A 27,817-nucleotide genomic window follows, 5' to 3' on the forward strand; every position below is an offset into this window, starting at 1 on the left:
GATGTATCTAGCTTAAAATTTATGTTTTTTTACCGGCAAACCAACCAAGATGGCCGCCATAGCTTAAAATAGAACATAGGGGTAAAATGCAGTTTTTGGCTTATAAGTCAAAAACCAAAGCATTTAAAGCAAATCTGACATGGGATAAAATTGTTTTTCAGGTCAAGATCTATCTGCCCTGAAATTTTAAGATGAATCAGACAACCCATTGTTGGGTTGCTGCCCCTAAATTGGTAATTTTTTATTTTGTTTACTGTTTTTGGTTATTATCTTGAATATTATTATAGATGGAGATAAACTGTCAACAGCAATAATGTTCAGCAAAGTAAGATTTACAAATAAGTCAGCATGACTGAAATGGTCAGTTGACCCCTTTAGGAGTAATTGTCCTTTATAGTCCATTTTTAACCATTTTTCGTAAATCTTAGTTAACTTTTACAAAAATCTTCTCTGAAACTACTGGGCCAAATTAAACCAAACTTAGCCACCATCATCATTGATGTATCTAGTTTAAAATTTGTGTTTTTTTATCCGGCCAACCAACATAGATGGCCACCATAGCTAAAAATAGAACATAGGGGCAAAATGCAGTTTTTGGCTTATAACTCAAAAACCAAAGCATTTAGAGCAAATCTGACATGGGGGGGGGGGGGGGGGGGGAAATTGTTAATCAGGTCAAGATCTATCTGCCCTGAAATTTTAAGATGAATCAGACAACCCATTGTTGGGTTGCTGCCCCTAAATTGGTAATTTTTTATTTTTTTTACTGTTTTTGGTTATTATCTTGAATATTATTATAGATGGAGATAAACTGTCAACAGCAATAATGTTCAGCAAAGTAAGATTTACAAATAAGTCAACATGACCAAAATGGTCAGTTGACCACTTTAGGAGTTATTGCCCTTTATAGTCAATTTTTAACCATTTTTCGTAAATCTTAGTTAACTTTTACAAAAATCTTCTCCTCTGAAACTACTGGGCCAAATTAAACCAAACTTAGCCACCATCATCATTGATGTATCTAGTTTCAAATTTGTGTTTTTTTACCCGGCCAACCAACCAAGATGGCCGCCATAGCTAAAAATAGAACATAGGGGCAAAATGCAGTTTTTGGCTTATAACTCAAAAACCAAAGCATTTAGAGCAAATCTGACATGGGGGGGGGGGGGGGGGGGGGGAATTGTTAATCAGGTCAAGATCTATCTGCCCTGAAATTTTAAGATGAATCAGACAACCCATTGTTGGGTTGCTGCCCCTAAATTGGTAATTTTTTATTTTTTTTACTGTTTTTGGTTATTATCTTGAATATTATTATAGATGGAGATAAACTGTCAACAGCAATAATGTTCAGCAAAGTAAGATTTACAAATAAGTCAACATGACCAAAATGGTCAGTTGACCACTTTAGGAGTTATTGCCCTTTATAGTCAATTTTTAACCATTTTTCGTAAATCTTAGTTAACTTTTACAAAAATCTTCTCCTCTGAAACTACTGGGCCAAATTAAACCAAACTTAGCCACCATCATCATTGATGTATCTAGTTTCAAATTTGTGTTTTTTTACCCGGCCAACCAACCAAGATGGCCGCCATAGCTAAAAATAGAACATAGGGGCAAAATGCAGTTTTTGGCTTATAACTCAAAAACCAAAGCATTTAGAGCAAATCTGACATGGGGGAAAAATTGTTAATCAGGTCAACATCTATCTGCCCTGAAATTTTAAGATGAATCAGACAACCCATTGTTGGGTTGCTGCCCCTAAATTGGTAATTTTAAGGAAATTTTACTGTTTTTGGTTATTATCTTGAATATTATTATAGATGGAGATAAACTGTAAACAGCAATAATGTTCAGCAAAGTAAGATTTACAAATAAGTCAACATGACCAAAATGGTCAGTTGACCCCTTAAGGAGTTATTGCCCTTTATAGTCAATTTTTAACCATTTTTCGTAAATCTTAGTTAACTTTTACAAAAATCTTCTTTTCTGAAACTACAGGGCCAAATTTTACCAAACATAGCCAGAATCATTATTAGGCTATCTAGTTTAAAATTTGTGTTTTTTTACCCGGCCAACCAACCAAGATGGCCGCAATAGCTAAAAATAGAACATAGGGGTAAAATGCAGTTTTTGGCTCATAACTCAAAAACCCAAGCATTTAGAGAAAATTGTTTATCTGGTCAAGGACTATCTGCCCTGAATTTTTTTTAGATGAATCGGACAACTGTTAGGTCCCTAAATTGGTAATTTTAAGGAAATTTTGCTGTTTTGGGTTATTATCTTTCATAAAATTTGTAAATTTTTACTAAAATTTTCCACTGAAACTACACGGTCAAGTTATTATAGATAGAAATAATTGTAAGCAGCAAGAATGTTCAGTAAAGTAAGATGTACAAACACATCACAATCACCTAAACACAATTTTGTCATGAACTGTCTGCTTCCTTTGTTCACATATATACCAAGGTGAGCGACACAGGCTCTTTAGAGCCTCTAGTTATTTTCCTTACAACTTGCAGTTATGTGTACTGAAAAGTATGCATTAAAATTGCCTTGAAATTTTTAATTTTTGCTTACTTAATCACACCTATAATAAATAAACCTTATAAGCTATGTTTTCAAATTTTATTAACCCTTGGTAACTTTGAAATGAAGTTTCAAGTTTGCATATTCATAGATATATGAATATGTGGTGTTAGTGCCAATCTGTGTCTGACAGTGTCAGTCTGAGCAAATTGTAAAAAATAAAGATATGTTTCTATGTGTCTCAAGATTATAAGTTTGATATTTCATTATTAAAATATGTCATGTTTTTTAGTTGATGGTGTGTGGCAGCCCTGGTCTCTGTGGGATAGCTGTAATATTACATGTGGTGGAGGAGGACAGAATAGATATAGGACTTGTATACAACCTCAGTTTGGAGGTGCTCCTTGCAACGGATCAGAGATTGATTATAAAGATTGTAATATACACCACTGCCCTGGTAATGCTTCTTATACTGAATCATATATTTGTCAGTGATAGATGGTCTACAGTCTATAGCATTTACTCATAGAAGAATATTAGCACACATACACACTAAATATAACATTGCATTAGCCTATTAAAACAAGTTAGCACACATACACACTAAATATAACATTGCATTAGCCTATTAAAACAAGTTAGCACACATACACACTAAATATAACATTGCATTAGCCTATTAAAATAAGTTAGCACACATACACACTAAATATAACATTGCATTAGCCTAGTAAAACAAGTTAGCCCACATACACACTAAATATAACATTGCATTAGCCTAGTAAAACAAGTTAGCACACATACAAACTTAATATAACATTGCATTAGCCTAGTAAAACAAGTGTATAAGAAAACTTTGTAAATGACATATTAATGCCATACATGTTATTTTATTTGGAGGGGGAAGGGTTTGGCAGATATCTTTTATACCTAAATAGCAAATCTTAAAATGAGATATGTTAGCAGTAATGGTATATTTTCCCATTTGAATACAAGAAGATAAAAGGCTCAAAACAAGTATGTGACATAGATTGTTTTGTGCTCAGTGTCCAGTGGCAAATATTGCATGCATATTCAGAACAGACCAAATCAATATATCCAAAAAGTAATCTCTACAATATGTTACATATGGGATGAAAGAAAGAAATTTCTATCCCACGTAAAATGAAAGCTTTGGATTAAAAGTTCCAATTACTATTGAACTTTGATTAGTATTTATAAATCTAAATAAGCACCTCTATAATATTGATTTTACTTCCAAATTTAAGATATCAAGGGATGACAAATTATTCAAAAATGTTCAATGGGTCAACTGCTTTAAAAAAAAGCCTTTATACTATCTTTTTCTTTGTTTGAAAGTTGAAAGTTCTTACAAAACAAATCAACAATTACTACTAGTATATTCTGCACCAATATTAGAATGAGCAAGTGTTTTATTTTTACATTTCTTATTAGGTTGCAGAGTGTTTGAATTTTGTTTGATTATAAACACTCAAATATATAACAAAATCACAAAGCTAGATAGCAGTTCCAACATATATTAGAATCTATACACATATTTAACAAATTATAAATTAATGTAAAGTGTTATATTTTTGTGTGGTTTGAATCCAAGGATTTCTAGGTTTTGTAGTACTCTTTAAAAGTCCAATTACCACATATTTAACTTGGGAAGTTTGTCAAGAAAATAGCAATGATAATAACAAAGCCTCACCAAAATTTCACACTACATTATGTTGGTATATTTTTTGTATTTTCAATAAACAAATAACAAGAAGTTTATAATATGTAAGCAAATAAGTAAGTAAGTAAGTAAGTAATTATTTATTATAGTGACATGTGTATCACAACATACATTTATACAATTATATACATAGCAATTTTATATTTACACCCGGCCCATTGGACCTATATGTCACTTTAAACAATATGATATCGTATCCGAAAACGTAAAAATTTACAAAATAAAAATACAGAATTAGAAGTAAAGTTGTTTTTTTCTATGAATAAAAGCCGAATTTACAAATTTTGCAGTTTGAATTTGACAGTTTTTTAATAAATGGATAAGTTTTTCGTTATTGTCACTAAAATTGTCTAAACTAACTAAATAACTATGGATTTTTGTTCGTTTGATTTTTATTTCATAATTGTAAATAAGAAATAAAATGGCTGAACATCCATCACTTATATATGTTTAATTTCCTGAGATCAATGCAGAGGCAGAAACATTTATGAAAATGTTGCTGTTCTTAAGAGATAATCTCTGTATTTATAAGTATAAGTTTACAAATCTTTAATATCCTAGTGAATGGTACTTGGTATGCATGGAGTAACTGGACCGACTGTTCAACTACATGTGGTGGAGGACTCCAGACAAGGAATCGGACCTGTGAACAACCAATGTATGGGGGATACTATTGTGAGGGCCCAGATGAGGAGATAAGAAATTGTAGTACTCATCACTGCCCAGGTTTGTTCAGAGTTTATATAGTCGATGATTGTGGTTTTATATGAGTTATGATTTAAGAAGTGAAAATCAAACATTAATTTTTCTAGTAATTTTAGAAATCCTTCTTTAATGAATTTGCATCCTGAACTGATACTTGTTTTTTAGTCTTAGATTTTTGCAATGACTGTTACAAATGCTTTCAGATATAATCACTAAAAAAGACAAAAGAATATTCTGCAATATGTTTCGTGAACAATTGTTTTTTTTAATTGTCTTTCCGATATTAAGCAATGATATATATTCATTCTATTTGCAAATTATTGAGATAAAGTTATGATTTTTTTTTAGAATTTATTTTTTCTCATTTAAAAATCTTAAAAGTAACAATGAATTCAAAAATTCTTTTTATTTGATCTATCTTCCTAACCTGCATGTACTATCCTACTTTTGACAAAAATCTTTAAATCTCATTGCATTATAGCAATCATACATTATATGAGCATCAAAAAGTCAGCAGTAGGGAAATTCACTATAAAAGGACTTTAAAAAAAGGATATTCAGGAAAATATAGGGTTTATAAAGTATTGAGGATTCTAGTGAGAGTTTAATCTCAGGGTTACAGGATTGTAGTAACAGAACGGTTGTATCATCATAACATCTTACTATTGTGGCTTCAATTGAAATATAAAAGTTCATCAACTTGTACAGTAAATGATAAAAATGTTATGTCACAAGAATATTTGAAATTCTATTTTTCTACTTTGTTTGATTTTCACTATTATTTATACCTTTTTTTTTATATTACCCTTGCATGTTACCCAAATCTTTTCTCTCCTGTAATCTGCAGTGTTGTTAACTATATATGGTAAGTTCATGACTCACTGCTGATTTGCAGTGAAAAAAACCATGTATTGTATTTAGACTTGTATAAACCCTATTTTTTTTAAGACACTAGCTAGGAAAAGAACAATTGCATTTCAGTGTTGTATAAGATTTATTATAAATTTTCCTGAAAAAAATGATTGAAAAGAACTTATATTCAAACTAGTCAACTGAATGTCTAAAAGTCTTCATTCAAACAATATGCAAATATCTGTGAAAATACATGTTTGACTATGTTTTCCATCACTGGTGTGTAATTATTAGTTAGTATGAAATAATGTTACATCTCCTCCACATCCACACTGTGTTCTATGACAAATGTGGTTGCTGTGTATTAGTGTAGTTACACTTGTGTGCTGTGATTTGACTGCACATGTAATTTTGTAGTTGATGGTCATTGGGAAGATTGGTCAGATTGGGCAGTCTGTCCTGTGACCTGTGGAGGAGGAAGGCATAACAGGTCAAGGTTATGTGTTGAGCCATTGTATGGAGGTCATTACTGTGATGGGAATAGCTCTGAAATCCAGGATTGTAATGTACAGGACTGTCCAGGTAGGTATTCATAGTCTTAAAAAATATATTTTCATATCATTGCAAATTATGCAATTTCTGCAAATTAAAATTGGTCTTAAAATTTGAAAAAATATTTAGTCATTAAAATTTATAAAGCATGAAAGTTATATATGCTAAACTATTAAACATAGATGACTCAAATTAATGGCTTCAACACTGACAACCATTTTTATCTTTCTGTCCGTTTGTAAAGTATCTTAAAAAAACAACCCCAAAACTAAAACACAAGTATTTAATTGTCTCTGTTTTTTTTCTAGCTGAAAAATTAACACTGTTAACCTTCTGTTCATAGAAGTTTAGTTGCAAAATTATTTTGTTTCTAATTTGAAGTTGATGGTCAATGGGATCTTTGGACAGACTGGTCAGATTGTACATTAACTTGTGGGTCTGGTACACAGATGAGGAACCGTACCTGTGTAAATCCTCAATTTGGAGGATCTTCTTGTATGGGGGATAGTACAGAAGAACAGTCTTGTAACAAACACCACTGCCCAGGTAAGTGGACTATTACACCTGTGTAAATCCTCAGTTTGGAGGATCTTCCTGTATGGGGGATAGTACAGAAGAACAGTCTTGTAACAAACACAACTGCCCAGGTAAGTGGATTATTACACCTGTGTTAATCCTCAGTTTGGAGGATCTTCTTGTATGGGGGATAGTACAGAAGAACAGTCTTGTAACAAACACCACTGCCCAGGTAAGTGGATTATTACACCTGTGTTAATCCTCAGTTTGGAGGATCTTCTTGTATGGGGGATAGTACAGAAGAACAGTCTTGTAACAAACACCACTGCCCAGGTAAGTGGACTATTACACCTGTGTAAATCCTCAGTTTGGAGGATCTTCTTGTATGGGGGATAGTACAGAAGAACAGTCTTGTAACAAACACCACTGCCCAGGTAAGTGGACTATTACACCTGTGTAAATCCTCAGTTTGGAGGATCTTCTTGAATGGGGGATAGTACAGAAGAACAGTCTTGTAACAAACACCACTGCCCAGGTAAGTGGATTATTACACCTGTGTTAATCCTCAGTTTGGAGGATCTTCTTGTATGGGGGATAGTACAGAAGAACAGTCTTGTAACAAACACCACTGCCCAGGTAAGTGGATTATTACACCTGTGTTAATCCTCAGTTTGGAGGATCTTCTTGTATGGGGGATAGTACAGAAGAACAGTCTTGTAACAAACACCACTGCCCAGGTAAATGGACTATTACACCTGTGTAAATCCTCAGTTTGGAGGATCTTCCTGTATGGGGGATAGTACAGAAGAACAGTCTTGTAACAAACACCACTGCCCAGGTAAGTGGACTATTACACCTGTGTAAATCCTCAGTTTGGAGGATCTTCTTGTATGGGGGATAGTACAGAAGAACAGTCTTGTAACAAACACCACTGCCCAGGTAAGTGGACTATTACACCTGTGTAAATCCTCAGTTTGGAGGATCTTCTTGTATGGGGGATAGTACAGAAGAACAGTCTTGTAACAAACACCACTGCCCAGGTAAGTGGACTATTACACCTGTGTAAATCCTCAGTTTGGAGGATCTTCTTGTATGGGGGATAGTACAGAAGAAGAGTCTTGTAACAAACACCACTGCCCAGGTAAGTGGACTATTACACCTGTGTAAATCCTCAGTTTGGAGGATCTTCTTGTATGGGGGATAGTACAGAAGAACAGTCTTGTAACAAACACCACTGCCCAGGTAAGTGGACTATTACACCTGTGTAAATCCTCAGTTTGGAGAATCTTCTTGTATGGGGGATAGTACAGAAGAAGAGTCTTGTAACAAACACCACTGCCCAGGTAAGTGGACTATTACACCTGTGTAAATCCTCAGTTTGGAGGATCTTCTTGTATGGGGGATAGTACAGAAGAACAGTCTTGTAACAAACACCACTGCCCAGGTAAGTGGACTATTACACCTGTGTAAATCCTCAGTTTGGAGGATCTTCTTGTATGGGGGATAGTACAGAAGAAGAGTCTTGTAACAAACACCACTGCCCAGGTAAGTGGACTATTACACCTGTGTTAATCCTCAGTTTGGAGGATCTTCTTGTATGGGGGATAGTACAGAAGAACAGTCTTGTAACAAACACCACTGCCCAGGTAAGTGGACTATTACACCTGTGTAAATCCTCAGTTTGGAGGATCTTCTTGTATGGGGGATAGTACAGAAGAACAGTCTTGTAACAAACACCACTGCCCAGGTAAGTGGACTATTACACCTGTGTTAATCCTCAGTTTGGAGGATCTTCTTGTATGGGGGATAGTACAGAAGAACAGTCTTGTAACAAACACCACTGCCCAGGTAAGTGGACTATTACACCTGTGTTAATCCTCAGTTTGGAGGATCTTCTTGTATGGGGGATAGTACAGAAGAACAGTCTTGTAACAAACACCACTGCCCAGGTAAGTGGACTATTACACCTGTGTTAATCCTCAGTTTGGAGGATTTTCTTGTATGGGGGATAGTACAGAAGAACAGTCTTGTAACAAACACCACTGCCCAGGTAAGTGGACTATTACACCTGTGTTAATCCTCAGTTTGGAGGATCTTCTTGTATGGGGGATAGTACAGAAGAACAGTCTTGTAACAAACACCACTGCCCAGGTAAGTGGACTATTACACCTGTGTTAATCCTCAGTTTGGAGGATCTTCTTGTATGGGGGATAGTACAGAAGAACAGTCTTGTAACAAACACCACTGCCCAGGTAAGTGGACTATTACACCTGTGTTAATCCTCAGTTTGGAGGATCTTCTTGTATGGGGGAGAGCACAGAAGAACAGTTTTGTAACAAACACCACTGCCCAGGTAAGTGGACTATTACACCTGTGTTAATCCTCAGTTTGGAGGATCTTCTTGTATGGGGGATAGAACAGAAGAACAGTCTTGTAACAAACACCACTGCCCAGGTAAGTGGACTATTACACCTGTGTTAATCCTCAGTTTGGAGGATCTTCTTGTATGGGGGATAGTACAGAATAACAGTCTTGTAACAAACACCACTGCCCAGGTAAGTGGACTATTACACCTGTGTTAATCCTCAGTTTGGAGGATCTTCTTGTATGGGGGAGAGCACAGAAGAACAGTTTTGTAACATACACCACTGCCTAGGTAAGTGGACTATTACACCTGTGTAAATCCTCAGTTTGGAGGATCTTCCTGTACGGGGGATAGCACAGAAGAACAGTCTTGTAACAAACACCACTGCCCAGGTAAGTGGACTATTACACCTGTGTTAATCCTCAGTTTGGAGGATCTTCTTGTATGGGGGAGAGCACAGAAGAACAGTCTTGTAACATACACCACTGCCCAGGTAAGTTGACAATCACACCTGTGTAAATCCTCAGTTTGGAGGATCTTCTTGTATGGGGGAGAGCACAGAAGAACAGTTTTGTAACATACACCACTGCCCAGGTAAGTGGACTATTACACCTGTGTTAATCCTCAGTTTGGAGGATCTTCTTGTATGGGGGATAGCACAGAAGAACAGTCTTGTAACAAACACCACTGCCCAGGTAAGTGGACTATTACACCTGTGTAAATCCTCAGTTTGGAGGATCGTCTTGTATGGGGGATAGCACAGAAGAACAGTCTTGTAACAAACACCACTGCCCAGGTAAGTGGACTATTACACCTGTGTAAATCCTCAGTTTGGAGGATCTTCTTGTATAGGGGATAGCACAGAAGAACAGTCTTGTAACAAACACCACTGCCCAGGTAAGTGGACAATCACACCAGATATTAGATTATAGGTATGAGGTAAGGATTATATTAGGGTTCAAATAAGGGTATGAAGTTCTAACGAAATAGGGTAGTTCCATTGTTGCTTCATTTGGTTGTAAATCAGCGGTGCTATTTCAGTTACCCAAATGACACTTTCTAAACAGTGCCTAAATATGATTAATATTTTTCTATCACAGCGGAATAATATTTTGTGTTACTGTATATAGTCATTTTACCTTTATATTATATTTATGCTATGTCACAGAGAATGTTGTTGAATCAACTCTAATGAGAATATTTTGTGGCACTCATCTTTTGTAAATAACTATAAGAAAAAAAGTGATACAACTCTCAGCTAGAGACCAAATGACACAGAAACTAACATCTATAGGTCACAGTACAAAGTTCAACAATGAGTAAACTCCATTCTGACCTCTTCTCTTGAAATAATTCAAGTAGTTATTTCAATTTGGGGTGGCGGGGGGGGACTCAAATAAGTACATGAAAACTTAATGTGAAATGTTTCTTTTTCGACTATTCCTGTTGGAAGACAATACTGGATATGGAAAAAATATGTGAATGCAGTTTAAAAAAAAAAAAAAATCTGCTTGTTCTTTTTTCAGATATTAGGAAAATTATGATTAAGACAATTTTATGTCAATACACCAGTGATAAATACAACCTTGAATGCCTCTTATTTGATTTTATACTTTTTTTTTAAATTAACAATCTAAGATATTTGTTACAGTGGATGGATATTGGCTAGAATGGTCAGAGTGGGATGAATGTTCTGCTTCTTGTGGTGATGGTGAACAGATGAGGAACAGAACCTGCATGGACCCCTTGTATGGTGGTAAATCATGTGACGGAAACATGAATGAAACAAAACACTGTAACATTAAAAGCTGCGCAAGTAAGGAGGATATAATCCTATCACTTAAAATGTGGATTCAATTCTTTTAGTGGGTACCAATTTTATCACGGATTCAGTAAAACTTCAAGGATATTTGATTTGTGGTTTCGTCAAATTCTGCATATAAGCTTGTATTAATGTGTAACTTGTTGGAACATTTGAATTCATGTTTCCCCTGTATCCACAAAAATTGGTATCCCATGAATGATAATGAATCCACAATAGTCATTTTGTCTATACATCCTGTTATATGTATATTGGAAATATGAATCAATTTATATCATGTATATTTCAAAGTACTTCACTATTTTATAGATGTATATATCAATCAGTAATACAAGCTTTATATTAACATTTTATACAGGTATTTATTATAGTTTTTCATGTTTTGCTTGAACCCTCCTGCTTTTCTGCTTAGTGTAAATGTTTTGTATATCACAAACAGAAAGTATTCTGTAGAAAAATTCAATCATGAAAAAAAAATCACATGAGTTTTGAATTTGATTTTCAATAATAAATAATTTCTCAGTTTAAATATACCAGTTTAACAGGAAAAAGTGTGATTGAATTTCATAGACAATAAAGTGAATTCAATTTGTGTTTAATATTGAGCATGTTAAGAGGGGAAACAACTTACTTCATGTTTTCTTTCAATCGGTCAAATCTATTTGAATTTCAGTAAAAGTTTTGTAAAAAGTTTTGGTTGTTGAATTAAAACTTTCAATAAGAGTATTTGCTTATTTTCATCCTATTTAAAGATGTGTGTGTCCTTTAATGTAACCTTTGTCTGTCCATCCTCCTATCCATGTATTTATTGTGTGACACCCGTTTTAATAGCAATTTCTTCATACATAATTTTAGTCCAACATAATAATGTGATTAAGCTAAACTATTATACATGTTTTAAGAATCCTTGCACACAATTCCCTGTGCTATTCATGGCATGTATACCAGTTAGACCAATTTTTCCCAGAAAATGCAAATCATAGATTTGTTGATGTTTTAGTTAAAGTTGTATCTTGTTAATGTTACTGTATCAATGAACAGTAGCTGAGCAGCAACTAATTTCACGAAATTCTTACGATAGATATGCTAGTAAGTTGTTAGCATTTCAGTATAACTCATGATCCATTTTGAAAAGAGCAACTGGGGCATTAAGAGCTTTTGTTGAAAATAGAATTTTACTGCTTGACCAATTGCAAGAAAATTGTGATAAGGTCAGAAAAATTATTGTTATAATCTATTATTTTCGTCATTTATCATTTGTTTCTCCAGTAAAATAACCTTTTTTTCGCTTTGAAAAGAAATATATATTTATGATAAAAATTCCCTACATCATCCAACACACATTCAATATAAGAGTGTACCATTGTATTAGTTGTTGTAATCCATTGATCACACTGCTTTTCACTGCTATACCTAGGCTTTAGATTATTATGTTTAGTAGTAGAACATTTATTTAGTTGACGGTATTTGGATGCCATGGACAGAATGGTCAGATTGTGACCTGACATGTGGAGGTGGAACAAGATTCCGTAACAGAACCTGTAATGGACCATATTTAGGTGGGGAGGAGTGTAATGGAACAGCTTTAGAGACAGATTTCTGTTCAATGACACCTTGTCCAGGTATGATACTACATAAAATATAACTGGAGGCAAGAGGTGCTTGCAATCAAATTGTTAATACAAATAAAATTGAGAATGGAAATGGGGAATGTGTCAAAGTATACAAATCTGTGAACATTTCTTTAAATTGTAAAAAAAAAAGTTAAAAAGGAGATTTTTAAACAATGTAAGTTTAATATGATGTGTAAAGGAATGTTAAGTTATTTCATAATACATTCTTGCCCAAATGTTATTGATGGATAATTACCTAATTTGGCAATAATACCATATCTCCTCATCATCTCTAGATCACTACAAATCTAAACCTTTCCTGTATGGAAATGGGGAATGTATCAAAGAGACAACAACCTGACCATAGAAAAAACAACGGCAGAAGGTCACCAACAGGTCTTCAATGTAATGAGAAATTCCTGCACCCGGAGGCGTCCTTCAACTGGCACAAAAACAAATATATACTAGTTCAGTGATAATGAACGCCATACTAATTGTTGTGTAATTATTTTTTTAAAAGTTGATGGAATGTTTACTCCGTGGATGCCATGGACTGGTTGTGATGTGTCTTGTGGAGGAGGGTCAAAGTCACGTAAAAGGTTTTGCAATGGACCATATTATGGAGGAAGGGATTGTAATGGCAGTTTAAGTGAAGTAGAAGACTGTTCAACAGGCCCATGTCCAGGTGTGTCTTTAATAGGAATTATTTGATAATTTGCTTAATAAGTCATTATTTTAATTTCTTTGGTAATTGGTAAAATTCCCATTGGAAATATCCTAAAAATCAATAGAGATGCACATATGAAAAACAAAATGGAAAGATTTTCTTGTCTTTTTATTTAAGTATTCAGTTATTCAGCTTGAAAACTTCTAGCAGTTGTGCCATTTTATGCCATGTTTTCAGTGGTTCTTATCATAAAAAGGGGGGATGAATGACATTTGAACGTTGTTCTTGAATTTTTTACAGGCTTTTTGTCGAGCCTTCAACTTTAGTTGGAAAAAAGCGAGACTAAGCGATCCTGCATTCCGGTGTCGTCGGCGGCGTCCACAAATATTCACTCTGTGGTTAAAGTTTTTGAAATTTTAATAACTTTCTTAAACTATACTGGATTTCTACCAAACTTAAACAGAAGCTTGTTTATGATCATAAGATAGTATCCAGAAGTACATTTTGTAAAAATAAAATTCCATTTGTTCCGTATTTTACTTTTAAATGGACTTAGTTTTTTCTGCGGAGAAACATAACATTCACTCTGTGGTTAAAGTTTTTAGAATTTTAGTAACTTTCTTAAACTATCCTGGGTTTGTACCAAACTTGGATAGAAGCTTGTTTATGATCATAAGATAGTATCCAGAAGTAAATTTTGTAAAATAAATAAATCAATTTTTCCGTATTTAACTTTTAAATGGACTTAGTTTTTTTCTGCGGGGATATATTACATTCACTCTGTGGTTAAAGTTTTTAAAATTCGAATAGCTTTCTTAAACTATCCTTGGTTTGTACCAAACTTGGACAGAAGCTTATTTATGATCATAAGATAGTATCCAGAAGTAAATTTTGTAAAAAGATAACTCCATTTTTTCTATATTTTACTTTTAAATGGACTTAAGATTTTCTTCCAGTTAACATTACATACAGTCTGCAGTTAAAGTTTTCAAAACATTTATTAGATCTATTAACTATCCTAGATTTTTATCAAACTTGGACAGAAGCTTCTTACAATCATAAGATAGTATCAAGAGGAATATTTTTCTTGATTTTTTCCTCATTTTGGTTGAGCCTGCGATTTACAGCAAAAGTAGGCGAGACACTTGGTTCCGCGGAACCCTTACAAATTTTTGTAATAAAGTTTGTAAATGATTTTAGTTGATGGAATGTTTACGGAATGGACTCTTTGGCAAAGTTGTCCTGTGACTTGTGGTGGAGCAGAACACCAGAGAGAGAGAATTTGTGTTGGACCATTCTATGGAGGAGCTGATTGTGATGGTGATAGTATAGATAACAGAAAATGTAACGAAAATCCATGTCCAGGTAGGTTTCAGCCTTTGGGCTTCAGACAGAAACGTGTACTATCAGTATAGTTCTGTTTCACTTTTCCTCATTTTTATGTCTTAACTTCAACATTCTTAATTTATTATAATGGGCCTTACACAGCACATACTACATCATAGCCTTTCATGTATTTGACATGTCTTTGATTATGAACTTTTCTTGTTATTTTCACTGACAATGCTTGGAGGATTTTCTACTAAATGTATCTGAACAGAACTTTTAAAGATGCAGCACAATATAGCTGTTCAAATTTTCTTGTTTCAAACAAGAGCTAAAAGAATTTTCAGTGAAATTGAAAAATGACGGTACCAGCAGTACTACTTCTACTGAGATAGCCAAAAAAATCATATCTATATAGAATATTTTTGTTTTTTAGTTGATGGTGAGTGGAGTCTGTGGTCACAATGGGCTGACTGTACAGTAAGTTGTGGAGGTGGTACAGCAAGACGGTATCGTTTCTGTACACCAAGTACTAATGGCGGAGAAGATTGTGAAGGACTTGGTGAAGAATTACTGGAATGTAACAACCAGAGTTGTCCAGGTGAGTTTCATCAATGTTTAATCTTTACTCAAAGAAAGTTCTAAATTTCAATTTAGTTTTTCTGTCATGAAAATAAACACTGTAAATTGCATGCATTTATTATTGCGTTTTTGTCAATTATGACTAAAATGCAATTCTTATTTTTGTGATACTTAGAAATATTCTATTAATTTATGTAAAAAATTTCAAAATGCTAGTTTAAATTGTAGGGATTATTACTCTGTCACATTTTTTGCAATAACAAAAACATTGCAATAATTTTCTGAATTTACAGTATGGAAAATTTTGTTAGCTTAATTTTGGAAGGCGTTGAACTTCTGAAGTTGAAAAAAAATTATAAGCATTTAAGTAATACATAATAATGGGTATATTTCAGTTAATGGAGTGTTTGGAGAATGGACAGGATGGTCTGATTGCACTAAGATGTGTGGTGGAGGGGACACATATAGAAACAGAACCTGTATTGGTCCATGGTTTGGTGGTCAGCCATGTGATGGACAATGGAATCAAAATAGTACTTGTAATGAACATGATTGTCCAGGTAATAGTGAAAATATAATAACATGTTACTGTGTATAAAAAAAGTGGTGTCTGTGTCTATATCTGTATCTGTTTCTGTATCTGCATGAGAACATTGAAGAAACCAATTCTGGCTTTTACTCACCTCAACAGTATATTTTTATAGCATCAATTGTGAATTGATGCCATGAAAATTGGTGATGTTATCCAATCAAAATGAACTTTACAAACGATGTTGCTTTAGAATGTGATTTTTATGCAACATGTCTCTAGATGTCTTCTGTTTTGTAGTGTCATTGTGTTGCTGCCTCTTTAAATTATATATATCTCAGCTCCTTTACTCATACTTAAAAAAAATCTAAAGGGCTGACAATAAAAAAAGTCCATAATTTTGTAGTTGATGGTTACTGGGACGTTTGGAAGGCTTGGGGTGTATGTAATGTTTCCTGTGGTGGCGGTATGCAAATTCGATTACGTGAATGTATAATGCCGCTCCATGGTGGCCAAGGATGTGATGGAACTAATACTGATAGTCAAGAATGCAATACAAACCATTGTCCAAGTAAGTATCTTGGTCACCTCATTTTAAAACATGAATCTAAAATCTAAAACAAAAACGAAAACGAAAACTACCAGTAGTTCATTCTGCTTCATTTTATTGTCTTTTCTTAATTGAATAGATAAATACTTTTGATTATTTATCTTAACTCCTTTACTCCCTGTCATATATGTCTATGTACAAATTTGACCTGGATGCTGACAAGGAAGATTTTGGGCTCATTTGTCGTCCTGTTATGTTTTATGCTTGTAAATGGAAATGTACAAATTCTAACCCAGAAAAACATAAACTTTGTACGACATTAAAAGAATATTTTATTTTTGAAAATATTTAAGGGAAGAATAGACCATATCAACAAACAAATCTTTCAGGAAAAAGGCATACAAAAAACAACTAAAAAAGGCAACAGCGGTCCAGATAACATAACTTGGTACAGGCACAAATGAGTGCAGCATGGTGAAACCAATTTTACATGAGCTCAAACCTCCCTATTGCCCTTTTTTGACTATATGACATTGTTAACACAATAACAAATATGCACAGTAAATCTATTTAAAAAAAAAAAATTATGATTCAAATGTGTTGAAGTAATTGTATTGCAAAGAGCTGAACATATACTACATTATTCTTATCTTTTTCTTACAGGTTAAATAATAAATAAGGTTTTTAGTTGCAATAGTTAGGCAGATTGTTTTTTTTTTAAGTTGCGAATTAATTCATTTGTTAACCATTGCTTCCTTGCATGATAGATGAGATAGTACGTAGTGAAATAGAGTTAGATCACTTAGTTACATAGAGTAATGTGCACCTTTGTTTACAATAACACATTTAGAGTTAGAATTTATACAAGGTTTAGTCAGATTGTATATGACTAACATAAGTATGAGCATTGATTTTTTAGAAAATGTATGAAATATTTATATAATTTGTTTTATATTTTTGTATGCATAATTATATTGATATTTTAGAAATGAATTTAGCTAAGGATGTTTAAGAGACAATATGTGTTTTTTTAGAAAATGGCCATAAGATATATCATCTTGCCATTTAAAAAATTTTGATTATGATGTAGTTCAGGAACATATATATTGTTAGATATTCTGTTCCCACTGTAGTTTCAACAGTTATGGTACACATTCAAAACTGCATTACCTATTACCTACAAATATTGCATGTATATTCTTTTTTCTTGATCCCTATGAACTTAATAAATTATGTATTTAAATCAGTTGATGGAGAGTGGAAAGAATGGGGAGACTGGAATCACTGCAGTACAACATGTGGAGGTGGCATACAGTCACGCAATAGGGAGTATGTAGAACCGCAGTATGGTGGTGCTCCTTGTCAAGGAAACAATACAGATTATATGTCTTGTAATGACTTTGAGTGTCCAAGTAAGTCAGTCTGCCTGCAAGTATGTGAATATAAATGAATTTGTAGCATATATGAAATGTTTTACAAAAGCTTAATTAAGTGATGACATCTAAAACATTCTTAGTGTTAGGGAAATATTTTATCTTTAATTTAAAGAAACATCATAGATGTAACTTGTACCCTTAAATTTATTTTTTAAGGACACCTGTTTTAAAATGAATTTGTACCTATTCAGTTCTCTATACATGTATTTAGTTTCCTGATTAAATCATGAAAAAAATGAAAAAAATAGATATTTTTCAGTAATCTTTAGAAAAATAGTGATGAACTGATTTTCAAATGCAAAATCTCATATTTTGTTTTCTGTTTCAATATTAAACTTTAATAATAATTTGATAGACTAATTGTAATAATTAGATACTAAGTACATGTACTTAAAAGAAGGCATCAATTTAATACTATATATATGAATATCATTTAGCTTAAACTTATATAATATTTATTAAAATGTTTATCAACGTAAAAAGTATTTTTACTTTAATTTTTATCTCTCAAGTTGACGGTGTTTGGAATGAATGGGAGTCATGGAGTAAATGCACCTTAACTTGTGGTACTGGGACACAGTTTAGGAATAGAACTTGTGAAGGTCCTTTTTTCGATGGTGCTCCATGTAACGGGAGTGATTTAGAAACACAGGACTGTAATACACACAACTGCCCATGTGAGTAAATGGATTTTTGTTCATGGCTTTATTGTTTAGTTAACCTCAAACAACACAACACACTTTAAAATAAAAGAGAAAACAAAAAAAAATAATAATCATAAAATATGGTAAAAAAATCAGTGTTGTGTATTTGAAAAAAAAAGAAATGGATGATTGTGTATGGTAAAAGAAAAAGACAGCTTAACTTGTGGTTAAATGTATAAAGACAGTGTTGTCTTAACAAAATATACGCTTGATGAAAACATTGAAAGTTTCTTTCATCAATTAAACCACACTACCATTTCTAGAGAATTTAAAATCAGTAGAATTTGAACAATTGAAATTGTTATTTGCACAATAAATCTAATAATGAGAAAGAGGAGAATAACAGTAAAAAATCATTTTTAAATTGTGTAAACATTGATGCTATGATATAATCAATCTTAATCAATATGAATTATCTAGTGGATGGAATCTTCAGTGAGTGGAGTGACTGGTTCCTCTGTAGTGCCACTTGTGGTGGGGGAGAGCAGTTGAGGAACAGAACATGTACTGGTCCATACTATGGTGGTGCTCCCTGTGAAGGGATGTACAATGACTCACAATCATGTAATGGGCATGAATGTCCAAGTAAGTTAATTACGACTTATCTATAGTATACATTTATGAAAGTGGAAATTTTAAAACACATACAACCAAAGAAATAAAAATTTTCTTATCAGACTACACTACGGTAAACTTAAAATCCTTTAGAAATCTCAGTATAAGCCCTGTATCCAGAAAATTCTAATAGAAACTAGAAACTGACATTTTATATCAATATAACTGGCCAATATTATATTTTTATAAAAAAAGAAGATGTGGTATGATTGCCAATAAGACAACCATCCACAAGAAACCAACATGACACAGAAATTGACAACTATAAGTCAGAGCAAACCCTTCAATAATGAGCAAAGCCCATACCGCATAGTCAGCTATGAAAGGCCCTGAAATGACAATGTAAAACAATTCAAACGAGAAAACTAACGGCCTTATTTATATTTATATATTGTGTTTTTTATAACAGCCTAAATTTTCAATTGCATTGGAAGGCAGAGGTGTAGAGAAAGGTTGAGTATCTGTAGTATCTTCTATTTCATGATCAATTTCATACATACATTTGTACAACAAATGAAGTTCAGAACCAAGTTTTTAAATGCTAATTAGAAATTTTTAGTGCCAAATAGTTTTACCCTTGTCCATTATTCTGAAATTCTGTAATTCCGTAATTTTCGAAATTCCGTAATTCAATAATTCCGAAATTCCGTCATTTTGTCATTCCGCAACAAACCAATATACAGAGTTTTTAGCTCAACTGGCCCGAAGGGCCAAGTGAGCTTTTCTCATCACTTGGCGTCCGTAATCGTTAACTTTTACAAAAATCTTCTCCTCTGAAACTACTGGGCCAAATAAAATCAAACTTGGCCACAATCATCATTGGGGTATTAAGTTTAAAACTGTGTCCAGGTCCCAGCCAACCAACCAAGATGGCTGCCATGGCTAAAAATAGAACATAGGGGTAAAATGCAGTTTTTGGCTTATAACACAAACTAAAGCATTTAAAGCAAATCTGATAGGGGTTGATATTGTTTATTAGGTCCAGATCTATCTGCTCTAAAATTTTCAGATGACTTGGAAAACTGGTTGTTAGGTTGCTGCCCCTGAATTGGTAATTGTTAAGAAATTTTGCAGTTTTTGTTATTATCTTGAATATTATTATAGATAGAGATAAACAGCAATAATTTACAGCAACGTATGACCTAAAAATAAGTCAACATGACCAAAATGCTCAATTGACCCCCTAAGGAGTTATTGTCCTTTATAGTCAATTTTTAACAATTTTCATAAAATTTGTAAACATTTTCCACTGAAACTACTGGAACTACTGGGCCAATCATTATAGATAGGGATAATTGTACACAGCAAGAAAGTAAGATCTACAAACACATCACCATCACCAATACACAATTTTGTCATGAATCCATCTGTGTCTTTTGTTGAATATTCACATAGACCAAGGTGAGCGACACAGGCTCTTTAGAGCCTCTAGTTTCTAAACGCCTTCAGATATTAGGCTGATTTTTGGTTTGTGAGTTAACTATGGTTACTTTCAAATCAAGTTTAAGTTTCTTTCCACTCCGCTAATTTTTGCCAAAATTATGGGCTTTGGAACTTGATAAATTGTTGAAAATCACAGTTATACAGACTTTTTTTCTAAACGCTTTCAGATATTGGGCTGATTTTTGGTATGTAAGTTACTCATGATGAGTTACAGATCAAGTTTAAGTTTCCTTCTGATCTGCTAATTTTTGCCAAAATTAAGGGTTTACAACTTTGAAAATTGTTGAAAATCATAATTAAACAGACTTATTTTCTATACACCTCCAGATTGTGAGACTACCATCATGTTTGTATCCACATGTGTTATTGAAATTACAGATTTGTCAACTTCTTGAGACAGGCTCATTCATGTCGCTTTGACACATCTAGTAAGTTTTAAAGTTTTAAAGTATTATGGTCGTATCATATTTTTTTGTACGTTATATAAATTCGTAGTATGCATGCTTTTTTAATGAAAATTGTGACGTGACAATGCATTTTTAATATAACTAAAACCCATGAGACTGGAATATATATTTCAATCTTTGGTCAAAATGGATAACATGAACTTATAATGAAAAACTATAGGAGGTTCACAGGATTATATATTTGTAGTTGATGGTGTGTGGACAAACTGGACCTCCTGGGACACATGTAATGTAACATGTGGTGGTGGCATCCATTGGAGGTACAGGTCATGTGATGGACCTTTCTTTGGAGGGGCTAACTGTTCTGGACCAGCAGAAGATAGTCAAACATGTAATGACCATCCTTGTCCAAGTAAGTGTCCCTCTCTAAGTTCTAAAGCTTTTAGTTTTAAGTATGTCTATAATACAGGATATGGTAACAATGTAGGTGTAATACCACCAAATCATGGTACGCCACATCCGGTTGCATACGAAAGTAGGTCTAAAAAAATATTCCCTTGAATTTGACCGTTGTAGGTAATTAATCCTACATTTTATTGCAGTAAAACTATTTCTGTGTCATAAACATATGTCTTGGGTATTTCAAAACACCATTATTTTTTATTTGTGATTTCTATAGAAAATTTTGTAATCTTGAGGTTACATGGTGACTAAACCTTGTACACAGATAGAATAAGGGGAGAAATTTGATTGGTTAACTTCCAATGATGGTTATTTTCTTATATGCAATGAAATGTTATGTGAAACTTTTTCTATAGAACTGGACAGGATAAAACTTTACTCATGCCAAGTAATTCTTTATTTGAAACAAAGATAAATTCTGCACATTTTTTTGAAAAGTGCAAATTTAACAAAGACTAATAGGGGAAAATCAATGGTGGTATTACACCTGTAGTCTCTTTGTTTCAACTGAAACAATGCTTTATTTTGACAGTACTTTGATTTTATTTTATATCTTTCCATTGGATAAAATGTGCTATGATTGCACAACCTAATATTACTACTAACCTAATATTAACAAACCCTACAAACAATTTTTGAAAAGCACACATTTTTTTATTCATAATTATTACTATATCAACCTCAGGATCATTTTGAAAGCATTTGATTTAAAATCAAATCTTAGTAAAATTGACATGCAACATATCAAAATTAAATTTACACTTAAACTAGATGTTCTTGAAATAAATAAATAACTTCTATCAAATATTTTTCTTGTTATATCATCAATGTTTTTTAACAGAAGGTGATGTATGGTAACTTCTTACTTAATGCAGTAACTAAGGATAAAGTTATCATTTTAGTAGATAAAACACAATCCTTAGTATTTTACTGGGGAAAAAATATCCAAAGGGGAGATAATTCAGTAATTTATGGAAACATGATCAATTAGAAATTTGTGGAACGATAATTATTACAAGTAGTCAAGTTTTATATATAAAGGCAGATAAGATAAAACATATAAAGTAAATATAGGAAAGGCCACCGTTCTTGATGTACAAATGAAGAGAAAAGATGAAGAAAAGCTAAAAAATAAATAAATTATGTTATAATGTTTTTTTTTGTCTTTTTTCAGTTGATGGCTATTGGGATGATTGGAATAAATGGGAAACATGTAATGTCACATGTGGTGGAGGAATACAACAGAGGTCAAGGACATGTGTGGAGCCTCTTTATGGTGGAGCAGACTGTACAGGCCCTGATACAGACTATCAAGATTGTAATACACAGAACTGCCCTGGTCAGGACCAAAACAACATTCATATACTTTCTATTTCAGCATTAATAACACAAATTTTCTTTCAGCATTTTTTAGAATTTTTTTATATTTTTTTGAAGAACTTTTGAATTATTTAAAGGTTTAAAATTAACTGACATTTTTTTTTAATTCATTTTCTACATTCAAATAAATTAGATTAAAGATAAAAAAAAATACATTTCTATATCACACCAACTATAATCACAACTAACCTCGTCTAGCTTTATACAGCGTCTTATATCTATCATGTACCCAGCTTATACCACTGCAGTATATGTATACATATATATTCACTAAGTATATTATATAAAGACACGTGTATATATATATTTCACATAAATATATTTGTGAAACTTAATACTCTTCAGTACCTATAATTTACAAAAATGTATTTTGGTTATTACAGATCTATATATCAGCTTTTCAATACTGAATTCCACTGGAAGTTAAGCAAACAACAATCAATCAATCTATACTGATCCTTGCTGTGGTTATTAAAATTCTATTTATATGCTTTTCTATACTGACCAAACATGTGGTTATTACAATTCAATGTGTTAGCTTATGAATACTGACCTGTCCTTTAAAAACTATCAGGCTTCTACATATTGTGCCTTCTTTTCTTACTGAGCAGGCTTATATCATGATTTATTCAAGCTATCCATAATTTTTGGACAGATATATGCCACAAACAATCTATCTGGTATCCACATTTTACATTCTGCTTTTTTTGATATCATAATCATCTAGTCAAATTCAAAATTAGGAGAAGCATATATGTGACATTTTATATTCTGCCCTCTTCAGTACCATAATTATGTTACAACTGCATATTAAATTTACTCTGCATTCTGCTTTGGATTTTTATACCTTGAATTTAATGGTCTGTCTTTCAAAATTTGATAAAATGCCTTACTTATTCAACCTTTTCTTTAAATGCCTTTCAATGTATATTGTGTTCCTCTTTTTATTTTCTTTATTCTCTTTCATTATCATTTTTTTTTCATCTTTAGTTGTGTAAATATGTCTGGTAAATAATTTTAATTTTTAATAACCTGTAACTTTGCTTGAATGAAATACATGTCTGGAGTTTATCCTTCCTTTAGTGATACCTGAATTTTTAAATGCCAACTCAATGTCCATCCAGTATAAATTTATCTTTTCTGTTACTTCTCACTTTCCACCATCGTTAATACTTATGATCTTCTTGTACATTGTATTGGTAAGTGCTTTTCCTATCTAATTATCAACTTGACCTTTTCATCTCTAGTACGTAAAAAGCTATCATTGTAAAAATAATATATTTTACAAACAAAAGTGAACCAATCCCTGGTGAACCTGTAGTACGATAGAGTTCCTAAAATGGATACTCAGCTATGCAGGGTCGTTATAAAAAGCAGTCCCTAAAGTGTTGTTGTTATAAGACTCTCTACAAATAATACATTTGTATATAATAATTTTCTTTGGCATAACTTTTTTTACTTTCTTTCCATTCTTGCTTTGATTTTTTGTTTTTATGCTTGCTGAAATCCTAGGTCTTTTTCTTCATTAGCTATATACTGGTATTATGTTATGGCATAAAGTTGAAATGATACATGGTCTCTTCCTTTTTGGTCTCTGTCTGTGGCTTGTTCCTCTACAGTGATCACTGCCATGTCTGCACGGGAGTTGTGAGTTTAAACTTGCTTGTGGCAGTTGCATTAGACTCTGAGGGTCATTTGTTCTCTCCAGACATTTTTGCCTCCACCACAAATATAGAAAAATAACTGCCATGATAAAGCCAGTAGGGCTGAAAGAGTGTAAAACAATAAATCTATTCATTTCTTACAACTGGGTAAAAGGAAAAGGAGATTATTTGACTCTTGACTGTTAAAATATGATAAAATATAGAAAATATCATATTAGGCATTTTAAAAAAGAAGCTTTGAATTGGCATATTCTTTTTGTCTAAATTTCAGTGCTCTGTAAGTAACAACTGTTTCCTTCTATTCCAAAAAGTTGTTGACCACAAAAATGACTTGCATTTCAATCCATCAGAAGGAACACTTTTACCATGTTCTTCATTTAAAAGTCACAGAGAGGCCTTCAACACAGAGCAAACAAAACTCTCACCTCATTACAAGTTTAAGACGGGCCCCTATAAATGGTTGGAGAGAAGTCTTTATTGATTTCCAATTATTAGAATTTCTTTCTATATTAAGTTTTACAAAGTTGCTCAGCTGAGGCTTTTTCAAACAATAAGGACCAATTATGTTGTTATAATATTCTTATATTAAGATTCAGAAGGTGAAAGGTGGTTGCTTGCCACCTCTTTATACATAATACTGCTGCGGCACACCTAATAATTATTACTACAGTGCTTGAGAGTAGACACTGGCTAATGTTTTTATGCCCCACCTACGATAGTAGAGGGGTATTATGATGTTTTCTGGTCTGTACGCCCATTCGCCTGTTCCTTAATTTGTTCTTCCGTTCGTCCTGCTTCAGGTTAAAGTTTTTGGTCAAGGTAGATTTTGATGAAGTTTAAGTCCAATCAACTTTAAACTTAGTACATATGTTATCCATAATATGATCTTTCTTATATTAATGCCAAATTAAAGTTTTGACCCCAATTTTAAGGTCCACTGAACATAGAAAATGATAGTGCAAAGTTCAGGTTAAAGTTTTTGGTCAAGGTAGGTTTTGATGAAGTTGAAGTCAAATCTTAGTACACATGTTCCCTTCCCTATGATATAATTTTTCTGATTTAAATGCCAAATTAAAGTTTTTACCCCAATTTCACGGTCAACTGAACATGAAAAATTACAGTGCTAGTGGGGCATCTGGCTACTATGGACACATTCTTGTTTGTAATAATATCAATTGGATTTGAATTATAAATCATGTTACAATTTGACTTTCATTCAATGATGATCTTTGATTTGTTTTTCTCTAAGAAATTCAGTTTTCTCATTAATAAACTCATACAAATGCATAGAAAGTGGTGTTGACATCTGTCAATCTAATTGGCTAGCTGTGTATGATAACTTATGATGCCTATAAACAGTTGGGGATTTTATTTTTAATAGGCTTCTCAATATTGAAGCTTTTTTGTAAATTTAATTAATGTTTAATATTTCAAAGAAATAATCTTTAGTAAATTTACCAAGTATTATTTTCAAACATGACAAATTATTACTTTACATGACAAATTATTACTTTACATGACAAAGTATAATTTTAACATGACAAAGTATTACAATGTAAATGTATTATTTCACATGACAAATTGTTACAATGTAAAAGTATTGTTTCACATGACAAAGTATTACAATGTAAAAGTATCATTTCACATGACAAAGTATTACAATGTAAAAGTATTATTTCACATGACAAATTATTATTTAACATGACAAAGTATTGAACTTTTATTCAGAAGTTAAACTGTTAATTTGTTATTTCTTTCCATCTTATTGCTGTTGAAGGGTGCATTAGTATACATAACTTTTGAATCTTGTTGATTTTTATAATATAATTATTAGCTGAATTACATAAATTACATAAATTACATAAATTAGAAAATGAATATTAGAATATTTGACAGATCTTTCAAGTTCTCTCTGTTTTGAGGTAATGTTTTGTTGTTTCTTCAATATGATTTATTAAAGGTATAAACTTTTTAATGTAAACTTAACTCTACTTAATTTATGGACCTGCTAATGTTTTTATCTTTGCGTAACTAATTGCCAGTCTTGATAATGATTAAACATAAAATCCTTTTTCATATGAATGAACATTTATTATTTAAACTTAAACAAACATGTTCACAAGTTCCACTTTTGTAGTTGATGGATATTATGAAGATTGGGGACAATGGGAAAATTGTACTGTTATTTGTGGAGGAGGGACAAAAACAAGAAGAAGAACTTGTATAGAGCCAATGTATGGAGGTGCTAACTGTACAGGACCCAGTGAGGAAGATACTGACTGCAACACACATAACTGTCCAGGTTAGATCTTTTAATTTATGACAAAGAAACAGCTGCACCCTGATTATAGCTTCAACCCGGGACTATAATACTAATAATAGTCCCAGCTTCAACTTTTAACTTATAATCTTGAAGACACAATAAATTTAGTTTTGTATAAAACTTACTAAAGGTTACTTTAAATGGTAATACTTAAAAGAAGACCAGATAATTCATTACTTCTAATATGAAGCTGCATTTCTAGAGAACAACAATAATGTCATGTTTTTATTACAGAAACTTTAAATGCCTCTGACATGTTTAATATTTTAGTTGATGGGATATGGAAGGTGTGGTCTGATTGGACTGACTGCACTACCTCTTGTGGGGGAGGAACCAGTACTAGAAATCGTACTTGTACTGGACCTTATTATGGAGGTGCAGATTGTGAGGGTGTGAGGGTAGAAGACACAGGTTGTAACAGTCACCCTTGTCCAAGTAAGTCTGAATACCACTGTCAAAAAATAGTTATGTGCATTTAAATCAACAATGAATTTGATTTTGCTTGTTTCTTAGATTTATAGTTGAATGTCAAATATGACCTTTTCAGTGCCATTTATTTAAAATGAGCCTAAAAATGTTGTAGTATGTCATATCATAATTTTATGTATTATTAACCTCAAATTTGATTGAATGTTTAAGAAATAACTGATGAAAGCCATAGGAAATTTATACTGAGCCCTATCCTAATTTTTAGCCAGTCAAGGCATGAAACAAATAGAACAAAGAAGACTGAACAACCAATTTGACAAGATTGTACCATCATTTACAAAGCTATCAAAATTCCATGGTTCCTCTATCAAACAAGCAAAATTTTAATTTCATTTATTAGAACACACTTAGTAGTTTAGATATAATTGCATGAAAAGTTGATAGTGACTTTTTTCTGTGTAAGTCACATAGCCAAGTTATAGTACGGGATAATTTTTGCCATGATTATTAAAGACATTTTTTTCACTCTTCAAACATGATACACTTGTAGCAAATTATCCTCAAGTTAAGACAACGGGATTAAACTTAAAACCATCCTAAATATT

General features: G+C 32.7%; 1 protein-coding gene across 1 annotated transcript in view; it reads left to right on the top strand.

Moving 5' to 3' along the window:
- The window catches only part of LOC134717778 (SCO-spondin-like), a 48,507-nt gene that overhangs the window by 14,126 nt on the left and 6,564 nt on the right, over nt 1-27,817 (top strand). Inside the window, exons 12-35 of the mRNA XM_063580584.1 lie at nt 2,819-2,983; nt 4,832-4,996; nt 6,245-6,409; nt 6,761-6,925; nt 7,431-7,531; nt 8,374-8,541; nt 8,677-8,844; nt 9,081-9,248; nt 9,586-9,753; nt 10,091-10,157; nt 10,912-11,076; nt 12,540-12,704; nt 13,216-13,380; nt 14,563-14,727; nt 15,125-15,289; nt 15,666-15,830; nt 16,206-16,370; nt 17,597-17,761; nt 18,298-18,462; nt 18,910-19,074; nt 21,202-21,366; nt 22,591-22,755; nt 26,598-26,762; nt 27,054-27,218. Of these exons, the coding sequence (XP_063436654.1) occupies nt 2,819-2,983; nt 4,832-4,996; nt 6,245-6,409; nt 6,761-6,925; nt 7,431-7,531; nt 8,374-8,541; nt 8,677-8,844; nt 9,081-9,248; nt 9,586-9,753; nt 10,091-10,157; nt 10,912-11,076; nt 12,540-12,704; nt 13,216-13,380; nt 14,563-14,727; nt 15,125-15,289; nt 15,666-15,830; nt 16,206-16,370; nt 17,597-17,761; nt 18,298-18,462; nt 18,910-19,074; nt 21,202-21,366; nt 22,591-22,755; nt 26,598-26,762; nt 27,054-27,218 (3,810 nt within the window). The remainder of the gene's footprint in view (nt 1-2,818; nt 2,984-4,831; nt 4,997-6,244; nt 6,410-6,760; nt 6,926-7,430; nt 7,532-8,373; nt 8,542-8,676; nt 8,845-9,080; nt 9,249-9,585; nt 9,754-10,090; nt 10,158-10,911; nt 11,077-12,539; nt 12,705-13,215; nt 13,381-14,562; nt 14,728-15,124; nt 15,290-15,665; nt 15,831-16,205; nt 16,371-17,596; nt 17,762-18,297; nt 18,463-18,909; nt 19,075-21,201; nt 21,367-22,590; nt 22,756-26,597; nt 26,763-27,053; nt 27,219-27,817) is intronic.

This window comes from Mytilus trossulus, chromosome 1 (genome assembly GCF_036588685.1).
Source record: "Mytilus trossulus isolate FHL-02 chromosome 1, PNRI_Mtr1.1.1.hap1, whole genome shotgun sequence".
Classification (NCBI taxonomy): Eukaryota; Metazoa; Mollusca; class Bivalvia; order Mytilida; family Mytilidae; genus Mytilus; species Mytilus trossulus.